The 20069-nt window shown below is 55.0% G+C and overlaps 2 protein-coding genes across 5 annotated transcripts; both read right to left on the bottom strand.

The window, feature by feature from the left end:
* Window positions 1-6935: 6935 nt before the first annotated feature.
* Window positions 6936-13984, bottom strand: AOC3 (amine oxidase copper containing 3). Its single transcript, XM_035724393.1, has 4 exons — window positions 11831-13984; window positions 10117-10402; window positions 9574-9703; window positions 6936-8847 (listed from the first exon to the last, which is right to left on the bottom strand). Exons 1-4 carry the CDS (start codon window positions 13428-13430, stop codon window positions 8572-8574), a joined length of 2292 nt encoding a protein of 763 aa, XP_035580286.1. The 5' UTR covers window positions 13431-13984; the 3' UTR covers window positions 6936-8571.
* Window positions 13985-14123: 139 nt separating this feature from the next.
* Window positions 14124-20069, bottom strand: AOC2 (amine oxidase copper containing 2). Of its 4 annotated transcripts, none has more exons than XM_027625792.2 (4): window positions 17631-20069; window positions 15462-15747; window positions 15099-15228; window positions 14124-14771 (listed from the first exon to the last, which is right to left on the bottom strand). In XM_027625792.2, the coding sequence occupies exons 1-4, from the start codon at window positions 19216-19218 to the stop codon at window positions 14505-14507; spliced, it is 2271 nt and encodes a 756-aa protein (XP_027481593.1). In that variant the 5' UTR covers window positions 19219-20069; the 3' UTR covers window positions 14124-14504. The 4 variants fall into 4 exon arrangements, 3 of the variants coding, with proteins under 3 accessions (XP_027481593.1, XP_027481594.1, XP_027481595.1); XR_003525281.2 differs by having other exon boundaries at window positions 14629-14771; window positions 15099-15289; XM_027625793.2 differs by lacking the exon at window positions 14124-14771 and having other exon boundaries at window positions 15110-15303.

The following is a 20069-nucleotide window of genomic DNA, read 5'->3' as shown; positions in this document are numbered from 1 at the left end:
GGCTGGAGCTGGAGGGGTCAGGGGTCAGGCCAAACTCAGGAGGTGGGGCTGAAGTAGGAACCTGGACTTTAAGTGGCCCATGTAATCCTCTGCCCTCTTGTTCCAAATCAAACACTCAGGGTCAGGGTTGGGGAACCAAGTTGGAGGAAGGGTAGGTTTTGGAAATAACACAGCTGGAGGGAGGCAAGAGGAAGAAGGAACTGGGACAGAAAGGGACTGTCCATGGGTTCTTCCTCCACCCTGCAGATGGAACCTTTCTCTTGGCTGCGAGGCCGCAAGCGAGACTCACCTGCCCACACCTCTCCAGTGGGGTCCCCCGCTTCCCTCCAGGCTCTGCTTCTCATCACTCTCTCCGACTCCTCACCAGCCATCAGCCAGAGCCCTGTCGGCGGGCTCCAGCTTGGAGAGTAATGCTGAGAACACAAAGCACCTGGGAGGAGTTGGGAGGCTGAAGGGCTGAGCCAGATCTACAGTGGGGAGGCTCTGAGCACCCTAGATCACTGGAGGGGAGTAGATGGGGTGGGGAGCCAGTCAGAAATTGGGGCGGTGGGGGGCAGGTGCAGAGTGTAACAGAAATCCCTTGTCTCCCCTTTAAGCAGGACTGATGGGCCAGGTCTGAGGTCAGGGGGCTTGGAAAACTGGCTGTGGAATTAACTTAGCAGCCCACAGCCCTCAACTCCAGGAAACCCTCCACTGAAATGTTGCAGAAGCAGAGAGCGAAGCCACCTCCCATTCTCTGCCAGGTGACCTGTAAGAGGCCACCCTCATCTGGACGGCCAGGTCCTGAGGGGAATAAGGAGAGACTGAGGGTTCCACGGAGGGGACATGCTTCCCTCGTGAGCCTGGGGGAGAATCCTTTCCAACGTGGACCTGCCCAGGAAGATTTGCCTGGGAAGACGTTAGTTGGACCTTGCAGGCAGAATGCGTTCGTGGGACAGAAAGAGGAAAGACATGACGGCCAAAGGAAACAGAAGGTGCAAAGGTAAAGAAACTCAAAACAGCCCAGCATGGGCAGGAAACAGCCAAAAGGTCGGTGTATTGGGTGTGAGGTGGGGACAAAATGGGGGGCAGAAGAGGTAGGATCAGGAAGTTTTGTGCGGTACCCGTTTCAAGCAAGGTCGTAATTGCGGGTAGGCAGTGAGGCGTCTCAGAACCTGGGAGAGTTAAACCAGGTAAATCGATAACAAAAAAGGCAGGTTATCCAGAAACATTAATACATCCAGCTGTAGTTTTGTTTTTGTTTTTAAAGATAGTATCTTTAAGTAATCTCTGCAATGTGGGGCTCGAACTCGCAACCCCAAGATCCAGAGGCACTTGTTCCACCCAGTGAGCCAGCCCGGCGCCCTGCATTCAGCTGTATTTTGATATGGAAACTCAAAGCGTTTTCCTTTCCCTTGTTCTTTAATGTGGTAGGGGTACTGGCGCCCATTCCAAAGTGGTGCAAAAGGCAGGGCCCTCCATCCCATAATAACTCCCCCCTTGCTGATCTGGTTTCAGACTCTGCAGAAGCTCTTTGTGGAAAAAAAGCATTTTAAATATACTTTTTAAAAGATTTTATTTATTTATTTGACAGAGAGAGACATAGCGAGAGAGGGAACACAAGCAGGGGCAGTGGGAGAGGGAGAAGCAGGCTTCCCGCCGAGCAGGGAGCCCCACGCGGGGCTCGATCCCAGGACCCTGGGACCATGACCTGAGCCGAAGGCAGACGCTTAACTGATTGAGCCACCCAGGCGCCCCAGCATTTTAAATATTTCTAATTTTAAAAATGTTCTGAAAACACTTTGATGAACAAACACAAAATGTCTGGTAAACAATCTAGAAAACATAAAGGAATATACTGTGACAAATGTACTTCCTTTTCGTCCCTCAGGTCCGAGGGACGCAGAAACGAGCCCTTTAACCAGTACCCCGTGGGTCATCCAGGGCTACTGTGGGGTGAGAGGAAAAGGAGGGAATAGGGCTTTGGCACAGGAGAAAGTGGGTGTGGGTCAACGCCCAGGGCAGGTCCCCCCTCCCATCACCACCCTAGCGAGGCTGGCCTCAGGGCCGCAGAAAGTGAACCTGATAGCCGTGACGGCTGTCACCTGAAGACTAGCTGACCACCACCCCCAAATCCCAGACTACAGAGTCTTCCCTAACCCTGAAGATGAGCAGCCCCCAAATCATGCCTGTTATTCAATTTCCCGCGAACCAGGTACCAGGGCACTGAGCTTGTTACCTGATATAGAAACATAAAGAAACATGACATTCAATCCCTACCCCTGAGGGTTGGGGAGCAGAATCCGCATCCAGGGCTCCCATCCACTGAGCAGTAACATGGAGACAAGGGACTGGAGAATTTCTTGCAGTCAGGACAGGGACAATAGATTACGACCACGAAGGCAAGAAGGGGGTCATTGGAAACGGGCTGTGTGACATTTAGAATAAGAAGGACCAGAATCTTTTTTTTTTTTTTTTTAACCACTGGCATTACAAGATACTGTCGATCTTTTTTCTTTTTTTAAGATTTTATTTATTTATTTAATAGAGAGAGAGAGCACACCCAAGCAGGGGGTAGCGGGAGAGAGAGAGGCAGGCTCCCCCCTGAGCAGGGAGCCTGATGCGGGGCTTGATCCCAGGACCCTGGGGTCATGACCTGAGCCAAAGGCAGACGCTTTAACTGACTGAGCCACCCGGGCACCAGATACTGTCAATCTTAAAATTCTTTTGACAATATTCATGTAAAAAAATAGTATCTCATTATTATTTTGTATTTACTATATTACTAGAGAGATTGAATATCTTTTCATATGTTCATTGGCTATTTGTATATCTTTTGCTAATTGCTTATTCATATTTTTTGTCCTACACACAAAGATAAAACATTTGTTTTTCTGCTGGACTTACAGGATTTTTTTCCTTCGGTGACCACAGTTCTTGGTCATGCCGCTTTGAAGAATGAAGAGGTAAACCAGATGAAGAGTGGTGGGCAGCAAAGCAAAGTTTCTTGAGTGACAGTAAAGTTTCTTGAGTGACAGTACAAAGCTCCCGAAGAGGGAGGGGACCTGAGAGGGTTGCCTAAGATGGACCAGGATCTAATGCCGAGACCTAGCCCTGGCCACAAGGCAGTGTGCCAGCCGGGGAACTCGAGTCCGGGCTCTTCGGGGAGTTACTGTCTCAGCTCCCAGCTAAGAACACACTGTTATGATGGCTCCCATTTCTCTAACCAGTGTTGCCAAGCAGAGGTCAACGTTCACTCCAGTAAGGTATCGCCAGGCTCTCACATGGGGAGGTGGGTCACCACTGGGGGAGAACCCTTTGCCTTGGCTGGTGGGGAAGCTGGTATATAAGAGAGGCCACCCCTGACCACCGTCTCTACGTGTCTTGCTGTCACATTATGCCCTCTGATATCGTTTCATTCAAATCTTCCCAACCGTCAGGCCCAAATACCCTAAAAACTTGCGGGAAAAGTGTCCCTTTTTGGAGAATTACTCAGGAGACAGGAACACGCACGCTGCTCCTCTCATTAGGTCATATTTCCCTTTGAATAAACGTGGCCCCGGCCTCTATGAATGGGATGAGTTGATCCCTGGGGGCCAGGGTCCACCCCCAGCCTGCAGGCTGAAGACTGGGCCCCAGAACATGGTATCTGAGCAGAGCTGCCACCCCAGAGGCCTTGAGCGGTCGACTGGGCCCACCTGGTCCCTCACAGGTCGAGCTCCTCTTGGATCTGCATTGTAGGGGACAGCTCTGGCTATGGCGTGGGTATGGGACAGACTAGAGGCAGAGGGCCGGGGTGAGGCCAGCGACCTCGAGGACAGAGGAGAAGGCATGAGTCTGAGATGTTTAAGGGCAGAGGTGATGGGGCCAGGTGCCTGACTGGGTGTGGGTAGGTGAGAATGAGCACAGTGTCTTAGGTGACACAAAGGTTTCCTGTGACCTGATGGGCTTTTTACCAGAAAGGATGTACCTGAAGAGCAGCAAGTTTAAGGGAGAACCAACAAGGTTGAGTTTGAGGTGCTCATGGGAAGTCCCTGTATAGATGCCTAGAAATAGGGCCATTGGCTCTATGGGTCTTGGGCATAGCAAAAACACCTAGAGGTGTTTTAAGCTAGAAATCCAGATTTGGGCCAACAACAAGTATTAGCAGTTAAAGTAAGAGAGGCTGAGATCACCTGGGGGGGACTTCTGGACAGAGAAGAGAGGAGACCCAAGATAGAGTCCTGGAAAATGCCAAGGTTTGGGGCTATGTGGGCTGGTGGGGGGGGGGGGGGCAGAGGTAAAGGAGCCATCGTGGAAGATTGTGAAGCAGCAAATACGGACAAGGAAGGTCAGAATGTGGGGAAGTCAAGACAGGAGAGAATTTCAAGAAGGGGGTAGGCAGTGTTGTCAAATGTCACTGAGAGGTCCAGAAGGTAGGTGCCCGGAAAGGCCCATTGATTAGAAGTCACCGGTGACCTTTGTTGGGGCAGCGTCTGTGGATGTGGGCCAGCAGAGGGAGGGCAGTGGGTGGAGGAGTGATGGGGGTGGGGCACTCCTTGGAGGAAGGTGTTTTTGTGAAGGCACAGGCGGAGAGAAGACCCCCGCCCGGGAGATGCAGGGTCCCCGGGGAAGGCTTGGCAAGATGAGAGTCGAGAAGAGCCAGTCAAGAGGCAGAGAGGGAAAATACAAGCGGAGGAGCAGATAACTGAAGGAGAACCTTCTGGAAGGAGCCCGAAGGGTGGGGTTCCCCCTTAACCAGGTAAAGAGGCTGTGGAATTAATGAGCCCATCCTCATCGCCAAATCCAGTCAAAGAAGCCGTCAGGGGGGCGCCAGGTACTTTCTCTTTTATAGGGGTTTAATTTTTTTCAGACCCACTTTGTACCATGTGAAGTCTACAAGGATGATCTAACCAATTATCACATAACCACACCGACTTCAGAAGAGCCTGATTGTTCGGTGGGATTTTTTCTTCAGCAACTGACTTTCCCAAGTGATCCGTTAATTGAACTATAATAACTCTTCCATTCAGGAGGTAATGGGCTGCTGGGAGAAAGACCAGTCAGGGGCCAGAGATCCCACCTCATTTTCCCAGCAAGCTCGGCAGAAGGTGGGAGGAGAAAGGCATCCAGATGTGGGGTTCTGATCGGGGTGCTCTGAAACAGGGCCTCATGGGGCCAGACTCTCCACAGGAGTCGGCCGGGGGGGCCCTGCCACAGTTCAGGCCACCACCATTTCTTACTTCTGACTCACTGCCCATGGCCAGGTCTTCTGTCAGCTCCATTCTTTGTAGCTGGGCCAAAGGGAATGTCCTGAAAGGCAAATCCGACTCTTGTCACTCCTTGCCCCAAATCCTTTCATGACTCTGCATTTTTCTTTAGGGTAACCGTGGCTTACAAGAACATGCTTCGTCTGTCCCCTGCTTGTCCCTCCAGGCTTCCTTAGAGCCCATATGCCTATCAATGAACTTAAGTACTTGGATGGTGCCGCTTTGTCACCTCCGGCCTTTGATCATGCTGTTTCCCCAGCCTGGAAAATTCTCTCCCTTATCCTCCTTGTCCCGAGTTTAGACATCGTGTCCCACAGGAAGCCTTCCACAGTCCCTAAGTTTGAGTCAGGAGCCCCTGCTCTTGTCCTCCTCTCTCCTCCCTGCAACTCTCCTTTCCTAGCCTCGCTCCTCCGAGGACAAAAATTGTGCGTCTTATTCACTAACGCATCCTAGTGCCTCGCATGTGCCTGGCCCTTAGAAGGCACACTATAAATCTTTGTTGGATGTATGAAGGAATCCTCTTGCACTTGGAGCTGGAGCACTTCCCAGGGGCTGCAGGAGGAGAGCAGAGGCAGGAGAACACATGCTGTGCTCCTTCCAGAACGTTCTAGTGTCTACATTCCTAGAGAAGTCCCAGCTATGCCCTCTGAGCTAAGCCTCAGGCTCTCCTTGTCCAGCTCCTGTTAGGGCAAGGGGCCCATGTCCTAAAGATTTTAGCTTTGGGGGCACTGGTTCCTTCAGAACTTAACATGCTTGGTAAGTATTCACTCCTATCACTAGATCACAAATGTGAGGCCAACACTCTAAGCTGGCCTCAGTGGTCTAAGGAAGAGACTAGGTTTGGGTAGGGGGCTGGGAATCCACCCCGCGGCCCCTCTGACCCCAGCTGGGCAGGCGTTCTAATGATCCACATGTCCCTCCTGCCTCCTCTCATTTGAGGCTGGAACATGTGGTGTCACCCCTGTGAGGAAATGTAAAGACACAACCACACACACAAGCTGGTGAGCATTCACACCCACTCACACATAAGACCGCGTACAAACACTCATGTTCTTTGGTGTGGACGTGGGTTTCAAGGTCATGAGATTCACGTGAGTGTGATGGGCTGGGGGGAGGGGCGGACACCAGCATTCCCGCCTTCCCTTTCCCCCAGCACTGACCGCCGTGCGGCTCGTCATAAGAAGGAGCCATACGAGGTGGAAAACCGATCTGCTCGTGATAGAGAAAGTACTCAGGTCAGGGAGAGAGGAAGTACAAGGTCCGTATCGGAGTCACGGTTGGCCTTAGCATCCATGGCTTTTCTCCTCTGTCCCAGGCTTCAGTGGCTTCTCGCCCTCAATCTCCGTGTTCTGTCACTCCGGCTTCCAGCTCAGGCAGTGCCATAAATGAACCCGGCCCAGGCTCTCAGCAGGCAGAAGTCACCTCTCTCCATTGCTTCCCATTGTCCCCTCTTTTAAGAGACACAGAGAGGAAACAAGAGAGGGACAGAGATGGAGACAGGGAGAGAGAGAGAGAGCACGACCGAGGCTTAAGATTGTCTTCAGGGCTGGACAGGCAAGAGAAGTGCACAGGAGTTATCCACCAGAGGCCACATCCATTTCTCCGGGTCTCAGAGACTGACCAAATCGAGTCCCTGGGTCCATATTCATTCACTTTACTTTACCCCTACCCTCACCCCTTCTTAAAAGACTTGTCAGTAGCAAACCAACCAACCAACCAACAAGTCAGGTCCTGTTTGGGCCCATTTTTTATTTATTTTGAATAGGTAATACAGTCACATGGCTCAAATTTCAAAACACACAAAAGGGTATGGAGTGCTAAGTCTCCTCCTTCCTCTTTCCCCACCCCTCCCCAAAAGCAACCAGTATCACTGGTTTCTTCTGGATATGCATATATAGTAAATATGTATAGTTTCCTCCTTTCTACCACACAAAGGCAAAGTGCACCACACACACTTCCGTGCCTTGCCGTTTTCACTCAAAGATCTTTCCCGATTAGTACACACAGAGTACTCGAGTACTAGTACTCGAGTACTCTAGGACTCCAGTACTAGCTGGAGCTGCACAGCCCTGCATTATAAGGCTGCGTAGGAGTTCAGTTAACCAATCCTCGAGGAAAGGATGTTTCTGTAGTTCCAATCTCTCACCATGGGCGCACCCGCCCCTCACCCAGAGCCCCTGAGAGACAGCATGGTGGGAGCCAGCCCCCAGCTCATTTGCGTGGCCACAAGTGGTGGCCACTGGAGTTCCAAGGTCTCAGAGCTTCCCACCGTTGGCGCCCCCCTGCCGTCCGTGTCCGCTGCTGCGGAGTCTGTGCGCTCACTGGTCACACACACGCCTGGCCCAGATGACCGCCCCTCATCACCCCGGTACCCACAGGTCCGCCTCAGATGCTAACTTGAGAGGCTGCCGTGAGACCGTCCTTTGCCAGAAAGTGCAAAGCAGGCGAATACAAAGCGGCCGAGGGGACTTGCAGGAATTACAGCCTGCCCCAGGACAGGGGTGGGGACAACTCCTACTCCAGTCTGTGACAGACACAGGGGGACAGACAGGGATTGTCCTCTCAAACCAGAGGTCCCTTGCATTTTGAGACTTCCATGGGCAGAGAGCCGGGAGAGGAGACCTAAATTAGAAATGAAGACGAGGGGAGCATCGGGACAGAGGCATATCCTCTCAGGCCTGGGAGGGAAATCCGAGGCTGTAAGAGCAGGTGGCGACAGGAGGAGGCGGAAGTAGGCAAGGGAAGGAAGAGGGAGAGGAGAAGTTGGGTAAGAGGAATGTGGGCTAAGGACCCCCTTCTAGCTCCTCCGTGGAGGCGTAGGCCTGGCAGGAGCCCTGCCCTGGAGCGTCTAGGGGACTAGCCCCAGTGCCGCAACACCATCCTCACCTTCCGAGGAAGGAACTGAGGAGGCTCAGGAGATGGGTTAAAAAACAACAGGGGAAAGCCGGAAAGCAAAAAAAAAAAAAAAAAAAAACAAAACCAGAAACAAAACCACAAAAAAACAGGAGTCTTCTGGGAAAAGCTTGGCCATCAGTCCGGGCTTCAGCTGGCCATTCTTCTCTGTGGGACGGGAACCCAGCAGGTCTGGGGTCAACAAAGCTGAGTCATGTCTCTGCCCCTCCCCCAGTGCCAGGCATCACAGGCTCAGGACGCTCCCAGCAGGGAGGGGGTGTCAGGGAGGGCGACAGAGAGGGGGCCTGGGGAGAAGGGGAGGCAGGGAGCCTTGGGGTGGAAGGAAGGAAGAGAAGAGGGCGCCAGGCCGCCTGGCCCAGCACCTACCACTCCCCTCCCCACGCACCCTGGCCCTGGGGCCCCTGACCATATTTCCTGTCCCGGGGACCCCCTAGTTGTGAGAGAAGCCCCCATGGGAGAAGGCAGGGAGGTCTGGGGCACAGGCAGCAGCCTGGGGAAGGCAAGCCAGGGGGTTGACCTCGCAGGCCCCGGCATCCTGGTCCTCCCGGAAATAGACCGAGTCCGCAGACTCGAAGGAGGGGTCCTGGTCAAAGAAGTTGTAGGGTCGGAGGAAGAAGCCCACACCATTCCCCACCGTCACCGTGTTGGGAACGTCTTCTGCGTGTGGGATGTGCAGGAAACCAGCCGTCACCCAGGCCACCAAGTCCTGGCAGGGGAGAAAAAAGAGGGTCCTGAGGCCTGGCTTTGTGAGGGACAGGCCCGCCTCCTCCAGCAGCCTCGGGTGTGAGGATTCCCCTTGCCAGCCCATTTTCCCTCAAAAGGATCTTAAGTCTTTAAGCAGTTTTTCCTACCGGCCCAGGAGTCAAAGCCCAGTAAATTTCATATCGGGAGCAAGCCCCACTTCCCTGTCCCAGCCAGGGCCCTCCATCTCTGACATTTCCCATCGCAGAGCCATCATACCCACCCCCAGAGGGATGACACCCAGAGGCGACTGCAGCTCGCCTCCCCCTCACTCTCCAGGAGTTCCCTACCAATCAGTGAGACGAGGATGGAGCGGGGAGATCAGGGTTTAGGAGGCAGAAAAGGCTGACATTCAGAAATGAATCTTTCAGAGGTCAAGTCAGAAATGAGAGAAGCGGTAGACACAAGAGAGCTGGCCTTCCAGCCCTCCTCGAACCCTGGGGCCCGAAAAGGACAAAGTCCACGAAGCTAAGACTCAGAGCTGCAGGGTCTCCACGACAGGCTGGGGCCTCAGCCAGTGTCTGCAAAGGAGCTCCCAGCTAGGGAAGACTCCCTTAGGAAGTAAAGCACAGAAGGCAGGAGTCAGCTCCACCCCTCGGGAGGCCAGATGGGTTTCAGGGAACTTAAGAGAAGGTGGGGTTCATCTCTGTGCCCTGGTCTCCCGCCCGTGACCCTCCCACAGTCAGCTGACCTCTCCAGCGATGGTCTCGTTGTTAATGAAGTCAGCGAAGTCCACGGTGGGGGCCCAAGGGTCGTTCTGATTGTAGATGCTGGTGCTGCTTTGCTCTGCCTCCTTCCGCTGGGTCACCGCCAGATGGTACCTAGGGAGGCACTGGTCAGGCCTCCATGGTCACTAACCCCGTCCTGCTGCCTGATTGTGATGATGCAAGAGGGCCGAGGTCATGGACCTCGGGCTTCCCATGTCATTCACACAATGACCCTGGTGCCACCCGGGTGGGCCAGCCAACCTCCTTCCACATCCTTCTGTTCGTCCCCCTGCCATTTCACAGGATGGCCTCTCCCCCCGTCCCAAATGGGGAAGGGTTCTCTGGCCTGGGCCTTAGCCCTGCACAGACAGCACAGGCCCAGGGCTGGTGTTTCAATAACCGGGAAGTCCTACGGGAGCCCTCACCTCTGCCCCAATACACTTCAAACTGAGTTCCCAGTTGTCCCTCCCAACGCACCCTTCCCTCTCCCTCCTCCCCCAGCTTCTCTCTGACACCCCGCCACTCACCTCCCCCAGCTGAAGGCTCTCTCCAAGGAGCTGTTCTGCGGCAGCGGCTCCCCAGCAAAGCTGAGCAGCTGGATGCGGTAGCCCCGCGGGTGACCCCACTTGTTGCTGTGGTTGCTGGCCAGGTACACGTAGTGGGGGAGGGCGCCTCCCAGGGGGAAGGTGGCCTGCTCCTCGGTCTCCAGCAGCTTCCGGGTCACCTGCAGCCTCTGCATCTGGTGCTCGGGGCTCCAGGGTACCGCCGTGGGGACATAGGTCATGTCCTCAGCCCAGACCCAGTTCTCCAGTCCTGCAGGGCGGGCGGGGGTGGGGTGGGGTGGAGGCAGGTGGGGGGAGGGAGGGCTGGTAATGCAGCTGCCCTGTCCCCTCTGGACTCTGTCCCTGCCCCGCCACTCACCGCTTCAGAGTGGGGCCAAGGAGAAACCCAGAATGGAGTGTGTCCCTGCTTCCCTTCCCTCTCCCTAAGCTATGCCTGGTCTTTCGGCCAAAGCTGTTGACCTGTAAGGTATTTCTTCAGGGACTTCATTCACTAACTCTTCGCACTTATTAGTGGAGAGGACTGGGCTCAGCCCTGGGAGGCACAGAGGAGTGAAGCCCCATCCCCTTCCTCCTGCTCTCCTGGAGGCTGCAGGAGGCAAAGCCCTGAGAGGCCAGCCACGTGAGAGGAGCACATTCAAGGTTCAAGGTCCAAGGTCAAGGATACAGGTGCAGGCAGGCAAAGGGGGCCTTCCTGGGTGCCTTTCAGCCTTGTCTCAGGAGATGTGAGCAGCAGAGATGACACGGCTGGGTGTTCTAGGCCGGGGCGGGGGGTACAGGAGCAAAAGCAGGAAGCCTGACTAACCTGTGGGAGGGGCAGGGAGGGTGTGGGCATGGCTAAGGCGGCACTCGGGTGAGGCCAGGGAGCCGAAGGGCAGGCTGGAGCTGCACTCTGAGGAGAAGGGCCTTCTAGGAAAGTTGGGGCTAGACGGGGGAGCAAGCTGGCCCCTGGATCTGAGAGGAAGAGCGGAAGGGGCAGAGAGCAGACCGGCTCAGCAAGGCTCTGACATATCTCAGAGGTAGACCGGAAAACAAATGGGTGATCGACTCAATGTGGGGAAGGAAAGTGAGAAGACAGACTCCAAGACATCATGGATCTTTGGCTCTCTCTGTGACCACCAACCCCAGGAATTACCTGAACATTCCACAGCACCCACTCTACCCCCCTGCACTTAAGTGTGGGAAGAGCAGGGTTCACCTCCCCAGGAAATGTACAACCTGTGGGGTTCCGGGGCTGGCCTGTGTGCACCAGGGACGCGGCAGGAGGCACACAGGTCCTCCAAAACCTCGGCACCACAGGCCAGACCCAGAGAAATGAACTACAGAACAAATGGTCGCCTCCCTGAAGTGGGGCCTCTAGGAGAACAAGGGAGGAACGAGGGCAAAGGGGATCTCGTGAGCCCAGATCCTGCCTCCTCCCTGAGCTCTGCCATTTCTCAAGATTTTCTGATGAGGTCATGTGGAAGGAGGGAGGCAGCTCTGCACCCAGCAATGAGCTAGGATCCAAATAAAATGTAGCAGTCAACTTTCTCCCATCCAGCTAAAGAGGAAGTACAAAACTCCAAAACTGCAACTCATGCTCAACTCTTCCTTTCCTGGATAACTTCCATAAATCCCCAAGCAAATAGACAACTTTTCAGCCCCCTCTGCGGGAATCCTTGCTTCCCCAGGGATGTCTTACCTCCTACATCCAGATCCACCTTGAAGTGGGCGCTGTGGGTGTGCACGGTGCCCAGTGTGTGCTCCCCAACCTGGTTCCCGTACCTTCGGGCGGCGCCAAAGAGGAATGCTGAGCTGATGTAGCCGGTGGCGTGGAATCGGACTTCTATGGCCCCACTGGAATGGAAGACCATATCCCACAGGTAGTCATAATTGAGCAAGGTCGACACAGATCTGACCACCAGCACTGTCTCTACAAGGCCCCCAAAATAATGGGAGTAGAAATTTGAGTGGTGTCGCCTCAGGGGGAGGCCCTGGTTCTGTTCAAACACACAAATGGCATCACGTATTGTCTTGGGGGTGTGGGATTCCAGAAGGAAGTGCCAGTCCACGTAGGTGGCCAGGTAGGGGCAGTCCACCCCCCGGGTCAGGGGAGTGGAGTACTTGCCCATGCCAAAGCTGCCATCCATATAGCGGGTCAGCATTGCTGCAGGGGAATTTCCACCATAGACGACCAAGGCCTCCTGGAAGCTGATCTCATAAGCTAGTCGTTCTCCCCGGAAGCGGATGTCAAAGATCCTGGGGCCACTGAAAGCTCCAAGGCCAAAGGAGAAAGTCCACCACGAGGAGGTCACTCGACTCCCCTGGACACTGAAGCGGGGGCCCTGGGGATGGACCTGCAGAGGAGGAGCCGGACCGGGAGGCCCCTTGGACTTGAGGGACCAGGACCCACCTGTGCCATTGTCTGGGATCAGCACCACGTTCACCAGGCCAGCCTCAAACTGGTCCTCCAGCTGGGCCAAACTCTCGTAGTAGCGGCCTTGAAAGAACACCTTCTGGATGGCCCAGCGGGCAGGGTCCAGAGCCTTGTGGTCTACCAGCAACTCCAACCCCACGGGGTGCAGGAAGAACCCAGCCCCTGAGACGTTGTAGTAGAGGCCAAACCAGGCGGCCCGGTCCCCTGACTGCAAGCCTCGGGGGGCCGTGGGCATCGTCACCAGGTTCTGTCCTTGGCGCTTATAGAAGCAGCAGTGGTGCAGGAGCCCAGCAGCCTGGGGCAGCTCTCTGTCGAAGATCAGCTGGTTTATGTCCAGGTACTCTCGCATCAGCACGGGGCGGCGGTGGTAGGGCAGGGGGCCCCCGTGACGCTCCACCGTCACATCCCGCAGGTAGGAGGGCCGGGGCAGTGGCCCCACCACCAGCTCACTCACGTTGGGCTGGGGTTGTCCGCCAAAGAAGACGATGGCCAGTGCCTCCCGGGCAGGTGGGGGGCTCCCCCTGTCCAGGTGGGCCAGGGCTGCGGCCTTGGGGGGCAGGTGCAGCTCCACCGAGAAGACGCAGTTGTCCGAGGGGCGGGCCTGGGCTGCATCCACCAGGCCTGGCCCTAGCTGCCGGGTCAGGAAGCTCATCACGGCCGTCAGCTCCTCTCGGCTCAGGTCTGCAAACGGCTGGCTCTGGCCGGGGTGTGTCCCGGGCTGGGCACTGGGGGACACGGAGGGGCAGCGGGGAGGCTGGCCGGGTTCACCCCCATCTCCTCCCCTGCCAGCTAGTAGGACACACACCAAGGCAAAAATGGTGATGACAGCTAGAGCAAGGAGCACCAGAGTGGTCTTCTGGTTCATTGTCCGTGAACAGCAGGACAGAGGACTGAACCAGAGTGGAGATGTGTGTTCTCAGGTCAGCAGAGTTAGGTCTCTCTTAGCTCCTATACGGGGGGTGGGGGGGATCCTGGGCTCTGGCTGAGGTTCCCACTGTTCAGTCGCTCAGGATACTGAGGGTGGGGAGGGTGGGAAGGACACAGGAAGGCTGGGGAGGGGGCGGGGCAGGCAGGGCTTGCGGGGGCGGGCCCGAAGCAGGGCGGGAGTGATTTCCACAGACCTTACATGGCTTTGTCTTCCAGGCTCCAAATCAGACTCCGCTTTCTGGGTCAGGGTTGGAACTGGGGAGAGCTGGGGGAGGCAGAAGGAGAGTGGGATTTAAAAATAATGCAACTGTCCAGTTGAGCCTGGAAAGGCACCAGCAGTAAGGAGCTGGGTCTGCGCAGAGCAGCCCCTCATGCCCCTCGCCTGGCTTCTTCCCCCAACCCCCACCTTCCAGGGCCAGATGTTCCTTTTCCTGTAACTTGGAACTATTGTTGTGCTTCCAAGGAAACCGCCACCCCCAGCCCCGCAGCTTCCCAAGCGGCATTCCTTGGCCTGGTCTGTCCCTCCTGCCCTCTCTTCTTCCATTGCTAATTTCCTTGGCCAGAGTTCTTAATATTCTCGGGAGGATTCTAGATACTTCAAAAGTCAAATAGAAGAAATTCAAGCGATAAATCTTGTAGTACCTTTTATTATAAATCACACACACCATCTATTTTTACAAAATTCTATCTATTCTTCCATTTCGATGCACATGCATAAAGAAATGTCTGGTATAACGTTCACCAAATGTGAACACTGGCTATTTCTGAGTGGTAGAATTTGTGGGGTTTCGCTTGAATATCTTAATAATCGTGTCATTTGTATAAGTCCATCATTTAAACAAAATGAACTGGAAATAAGAATTAACGGAAGGGATACATAGGGGTTTACTGTTGGAGGCTGTTTCCCAAGGAACATTAAGAGGGTAGGCATCAAGGGAGCAGGAAGTGGGAACAGAGGGAAAGGTACAAATGTCTCAGCAACCCCCCTCCATGTCCCCCCACACCCTTGGGGCTAAAAGTCCTGGTAAAAGAAAGGGGGCAGGTCCGGGACACAGGCCGCCAGGTGGGGGATGCAGGCCACAGGGTTGACACTGCAGAGCCCAGCATCCTGGCCCTTCTCAAAGTAGACGCTGCCAGGCGAGAAGATGGAGGGATCCTCATCAAAGAAGTTATAGGGTCGAAGCAAGAAGCCAACTCTGTTCCCCAGAGTCACTGTGTTGGGGACATCCTCAGCGTGGGGGATATGCAGGAAGCTGGCTGTAACCCAAGCCACCAGGTCCTGTGGGAAGAGGGAGAGGCTGAAAGACTTTGTGGAGACAAGACCCAGAGAACCACCCCTCCTCAGCCACAATCCCCAACCTCTAGCCTCAGCCTTGTTTCTACCACCACCCAGCCCCGAGTCCACACCACAGGCGGGGTGATCCTTGTGAGAAGATGCAGGGTGGTCGGAGTCCCAGGGCTAATCTCACCCCAAGAGAGACGACCCGTGTTGGCCCCTGAATCTGAGAACTGGAAGCCTACCATTCCCTCCAACCCACGGTCAGGAGCTGGGCAGCCAAGACTTCAGGCTTAAGTTGCCCCTCTCCTCTGCGCCAGGGCTACCAACCTCTCCTAAGAGGGTCTCATTGTTGATGAAGTCAGCAAAGGCCATAGTGGGGGTCCAGATGTCATTCTGGTAATAGATGCTGCTGCTCTGTGACTCCTCCTCCTTCCTCTGGGTCACCACGAGCTGGTATCTGACCAGGAACGTTGAAGGAAGGTGGTGTCAGATCAGGAGCCATTCCCAGCCTTGAAGTCCTTTGGACCAGATTCTGTGTGAGACCATTCCCCCATCCCATATCTACTTGGAGCTGAGAGGAGGCACAGGGGTGAATGGTAAACCAAGGGTAGTGAATTGGGGTCTTCAAGAGCTGGGGCGGGGAAGAGGACCAGTCCTTCCCTTCCACCCAGTGCCCAGAGCCCTCCTCACCTCCCCCAGCTGAGGGCCCTCTCCATGTCGCTCTCCAGGGGCATGTGTATGCCAAGGGGGCTGTGGATCTGGATTCGGTACCCACGCTGGTGACCCCAGGCATTAGTCTGGTTGCCAGCCAGATAAAGGTAGCGGGGCAGGGGCTTTCCCAAGGAAAAAGCTGTCAGGTCCTCCCTTCCGAGGACCTGCCGAGTCAGCTGTGGGCGCTGCAGCTGGTGCTCTGGACTCCAAGGGGCTGCCACAGGTTTAAACACCACGTCTTCAGCTACCACCCAGTTTTTCAGCCCTGCCAGGGGGAGGGGGGAGAGGAGTTCCACACCAGGTGAGACAGTCCCTTGTCTTCCCCATGATGCCCCACTGCGCTGGCCTGACAAAGGGCAGCGGGGCTCGTCAGAGAGCACTGTGCTGGGAGCCGGAAGGTCTGGATTCGAGTGCTAACCCTTCTTTGAACCTGCCCCGTTCAATATGGCTATGACCAGTCACAAGTGGCTAGTTCCATTTAAATTAAAAATTCAGTTCCTCAGTCACACTAGCCACATTTCAAGTGTTCAACTGCCACATGCATCAGATGACACAGATGGAGAATATCCATCACCGCAGAGTTCTGTTAGCACTGGTCGACCCAGTAGACCTTGGACCGATTCTTTGCTTCTCTGATTCTCTTTCTGAATCTCTACAGTGGGCATAATAAAAGCTGTTCTGTGGCTGAGCTCTGTAAGTGGAAAAGCACACGCAGGTGGCTAGTTACATTCTTGTAACTATGAAAGAGAGATTTGTCTCGGAGAAGCTGGCTGGAAAAACCCAATCCCCTTCCAGGGCGCCCTGCATCTTCCTCCCAGCTCTGAAACTTTGCTTTCCTTCTCCACAAGGTAGGGACCCCTTTGTTTTGTTTTTTTCTGAAGGGAGTAGTTTTAGATCTTATATCGCCTGAGAGCTCCCTAGAAGTCGACTGCACTCGTACACCCACCTTCCCCACTTGGCACTTGATGATACTCTTTGCAGGTTCGGGTGTCAGTTCCTTGAAACAGGAGCGATCGTGAAGGCACCTGGCCCCCTACACAGAGCGCTGTACCGAGGCCAGCAGCCCTGCTGCTTGTCCCTCGAGCTCCACACTACAGGGATCCAGTACATGTGACTCGACTTTACTTCCCGAGACAAGGCTCTTTAATGCCAAAAATGCTGAAGAGAAACTTCAAAGTCCTATTCCAAATACGTCAGAGAATAGATAATAGACCCCTTTCAGTCATGCTGTTTTCTTAGTTCTCCTCCCACCCGAAACCACGCCTTCATAGTCGAGAGGGTAAGAAAATGTTCCACAGAAAAGATGTCTAGTTACAGACCATTATACCGGGGCAGGCACTTCTTGCTCCATCTCCCCCCACCCTCCTCAGTTTGGCGAGGGTCTGGTAGTTGCCACTTTTCTTTCTGGGTCTAATAGTCTGTGATTCAGTAAGCTCGTTATTTTGTTGTTGACAACAGTCAGTCAGGAGCAGCAAGTCGTCCCTGTGCTTTGAGCCCCACTTGAGAAATCCCTTTCTACACTTGCAGCAAGCCTATTTCGTGCCTGCCATGTCACTGGCGGGCCGGCGGTGAGGACATGTACTGACAGGGATGACAGGACCCTCCCCAGGACGACAGTGGGGCCACCACCCTATGTCCTGTTTTATGAAATCCTGTTAAACAACCCCCCACTAGCACCCCCCCTCCTCGTGCCCCAGGACCACTCTACACTGAAAATGTCCTTAGGCTGCTTCCTACCTCTGCTCAGGCCCCTGCTTTCCCCACCTCCACTGACCCCCAGAATCAGGAAAAAAACTTAAAGCGCCCCACCTCCAGCCCCAACTGCCCAGGCAAACTCAATAGCCACAGAGGCACTTGAGATGAAGACAGCCAGGCACGGCCATTGCATTTAAGCCAGTTTCACAACCACAGTGAGGCAGAGGGGCTGGGTGAGCAGGGTCGGGTAGGGACACCCCTTCTACCTTCGGCCAGATACCCAGCACGCCCAGTTGTTTCAGGCTACTACAGCCGAATACTTTCCAATCAGCCCCTGTTCCGCCGCCACCGTATGTCGTGGTGCTGGCCTGCCACCCTCTGCCGCTTCTGGCTTGATCTGGGGGCCTCCCTTCCCTCTGCTCCCCCCGTCTCAGTCCTCACCCGAGCACTCACCTGCCACGTCCAGGTCCAGCTTGAAGTGGAAGGCATGCGTGTGCACTGCCCCCAGCACTCGTTCCCCCACACGGTTCCCAAAGAGGAGGCTCTCCTCACCCCCACTCAGGAAAGCCGTGTTGACATAGCCCGTGGCATGGACCCGCCCTTCCAGAGCCCCATTTGGGTGCAGTACAAAGTCCCAAATGTAGTCATAGTTGCCTACAGATGACACAGACCTGACTACAAGGGCCGAGCCAGCCAAACCACCATAGAAATGACTCTCAAGGTGATTGTGGTGCCTCCGAAGGGGTAGTCCTTGTGCCTCCTCAAATACACACACAGCCCCCGGGAGCAACTGGACTGCCCCTGTACCCACTAGTATGTGGATGTCCACCATTGTCGATTGATAGGGGCAGTCGACTCCCCGAACCAAGCCCCGGCTGTGACGGCCAAGTCCATAGCTGCTATCCAAGTATCTGGTCATCATTGTCTTGGGTGAGTCAGCACCATAGACGGATACACACTCCTGGACACTGACTTCATAGGCCACTCGCTCGCCCTTGAACCGAATATCAAAAATCCTCATGCCACTGAACACCCCATGACCAAAGGTAAATGTCCAGAGGGAGGATGCCACCAGGTTCCCTTGCACACTATATTGGGAGCCCTGGGGTGAGAACTGAAGAGGGGGGAGAGGACCTGGGGAGGTCCGGGACTTCAAGGATGAAGCCCCATGGGGCAGGGGGAGAGGAACCCTAACCACTTCCAGCCGGCCAGCCTTAAACTCCCATTCCAACTGGCCCAAGTCTGCATAGTAGCGCCCGAGATAGAAGACCCGTTGGACAGCCCAGTGGGCAGGGTCCAGGGCCCTGTGGTCCAGCAGTAGCTCCAGCCCCACTGGGTGAAGGAAAATCCCAACACCTGAGATGTTATGGTAGAGGGCTATCCAGGTAGCACGGTCCCCTGAGCGCAGGCCACTGGGGGTGGCATGCAGCGGTGCCAAAGTGGAGCCATTGTAGTTGAAGACAGAAGCTAGAAAGACTGGTGCCTTGGGGAGCTCCACCTCCTTCAAATGCTTCCACATCTGGGTAAACTCAGCTCCCAGCATGGGGCGGCGGTGGTAGGGCAGGGGGCCCCCGTGACGCTCCACCGTCACATCCCGCAAGTAGGAGGGCCGTGGCAATGGCCCCACCACCAGCTCACTCACGTTGGGCTGGGGTTGTCCGCCAAAGAAGACGATGGTCAGTGCCTCCCGGGCAGGTGGGGGGCTCCCCCTGTCCAGGTGGGCCAGGGCTGCGGCCTTGGGGGGCAGGTGCAGCTCCACCGAGAAGACGCAGTTGTCCGAGGGGCGGGCCTGGGCTGCATCCACCAGGCCTGGCCCTAGCTGCCGGGTCAGGAAGCTCATCACGGCCGTCAGCTCCTCTCGGCTCAGGTCTGCAAACAGCTGGCTCTGGCCGGGGTGTGTCCCGGGCTGGGCACTGGGGGACACGGAGGGGCAGCGGGGAGGCTGGCTGGAGCCACCTTGGCTGGTCAGCAAGACACAGGCCAGGGCAAAGATGGTAATGAGGGACAGTGCCAGGAACACGAGGACTACCTTGAGGTTCATGGTGAATGCAGACAGCTGAAAGGGGAGTCCTCCCAGCTGCTCCTTCCAGTTACTGACATCAAATCAGGGCTTATATTCGGTAGGATGGATAGGAATAGAGAAAACTCCACCCTGTGGGTTGGACAGGAAATTTCTGACCTTAATTTATATAATTCTGTTCCAATTTTCTGTTCGGTGGTTTGGCTCCAGGCACCACTTCCACGTGCACAGGCTCTCCCCTGCCCCTGAGCTCCTGGCGGCAGCACGTCAGGAGCTCTGACTGCCATCACTCAGACCAGGCTAGAGGGCTGTGGATTAACCCTAAACTCTACCTTTCCCTCAGAATAGGTCTGAGGGAGAATGCAAGTCTCAGGTGCCCAGTTAAGTGCCGTGTGCTACACGCAGGCACCAGAACTATCCATTTCCCTACCTCCGAGCAGGTACCACCCGCCAATATTCCCACGACCCATGGCCCAGTTCAGCAATAAGCACTTGGCCAGCTGCCAGAGGCCAAGCTCTTGCTTTGTAGTATCAAGTTTCCTCTATCTAGTCAGTGGGAAAGGACAGGTGAGAGCCTGGGTCAGCAGTCAGACCCCTCTGCTGTAGGACCTCAGAGGAGTTACTTCTTATGAATTTCAGTGTCCTCACCTAGAAAGGCGGGGTAAACTACCCCAGATTCATGAAAATTAAATGTGGTCAAGCCCATAAAGCACTTAACAGAGCCTAACACAGGTTAAGCATTCAAAAATTGTTAGCTACTGGTACCAATCTCTGAAACAGACTACAGCAGACGTTCCTCCACCGTTCAAGACCTTAAATCTCTTTTTGCAGAGACAATGAGGGCATCACTGGATATCAAAAGGCTACTCTGC

The sequence above is a fragment of the Zalophus californianus genome, chromosome 16, assembly GCF_009762305.2.
Source record: "Zalophus californianus isolate mZalCal1 chromosome 16, mZalCal1.pri.v2, whole genome shotgun sequence".
Classification (NCBI taxonomy): domain Eukaryota; kingdom Metazoa; phylum Chordata; class Mammalia; order Carnivora; family Otariidae; genus Zalophus; species Zalophus californianus.
The sequence above is the reverse complement of the archived record's forward strand: the minus strand, read 5'-3'. Positions and strand labels throughout refer to the sequence as shown.

What these genes read in the sequence shown, in the direction of transcription:
- AOC3 (XM_035724393.1), bottom strand. Translation starts at nt 13,430, where the DNA reads ATGAACCAGAAGACCACTCTGGTGCTCCTTGCTCTAGCTGTCATCACC. An exon ending in GGTGGATCTGGATGTAGGAG is followed by an intron (nt 10,403 to 11,830) that starts GTAAGACATCCC and finishes CCCGCCCTGCAG; the next exon opens with GACTGGAGAACTGGGTCTGG. An exon ending in AGAGCCTTCAGCTGGGGGAG is followed by an intron (nt 9,704 to 10,116) that starts GTGAGTGGCGGG and finishes GTGCCTCCCTAG; the next exon opens with GTACCATCTGGCGGTGACCC.
- AOC2 (XM_027625792.2), bottom strand. Translation starts at nt 19,218, where the DNA reads ATGAACCTCAAGGTAGTCCTCGTGTTCCTGGCACTGTCCCTCATTACC. An exon ending in AGGGCCCTCAGCTGGGGGAG is followed by an intron (nt 15,229 to 15,461) that starts GTGAGGAGGGCT and finishes GTTCCTGGTCAG; the next exon opens with ATACCAGCTCGTGGTGACCC. An exon ending in ATGAGACCCTCTTAGGAGAG is followed by an intron (nt 14,772 to 15,098) that starts GTTGGTAGCCCT and finishes CTCTTCCCACAG; the next exon opens with GACCTGGTGGCTTGGGTTAC.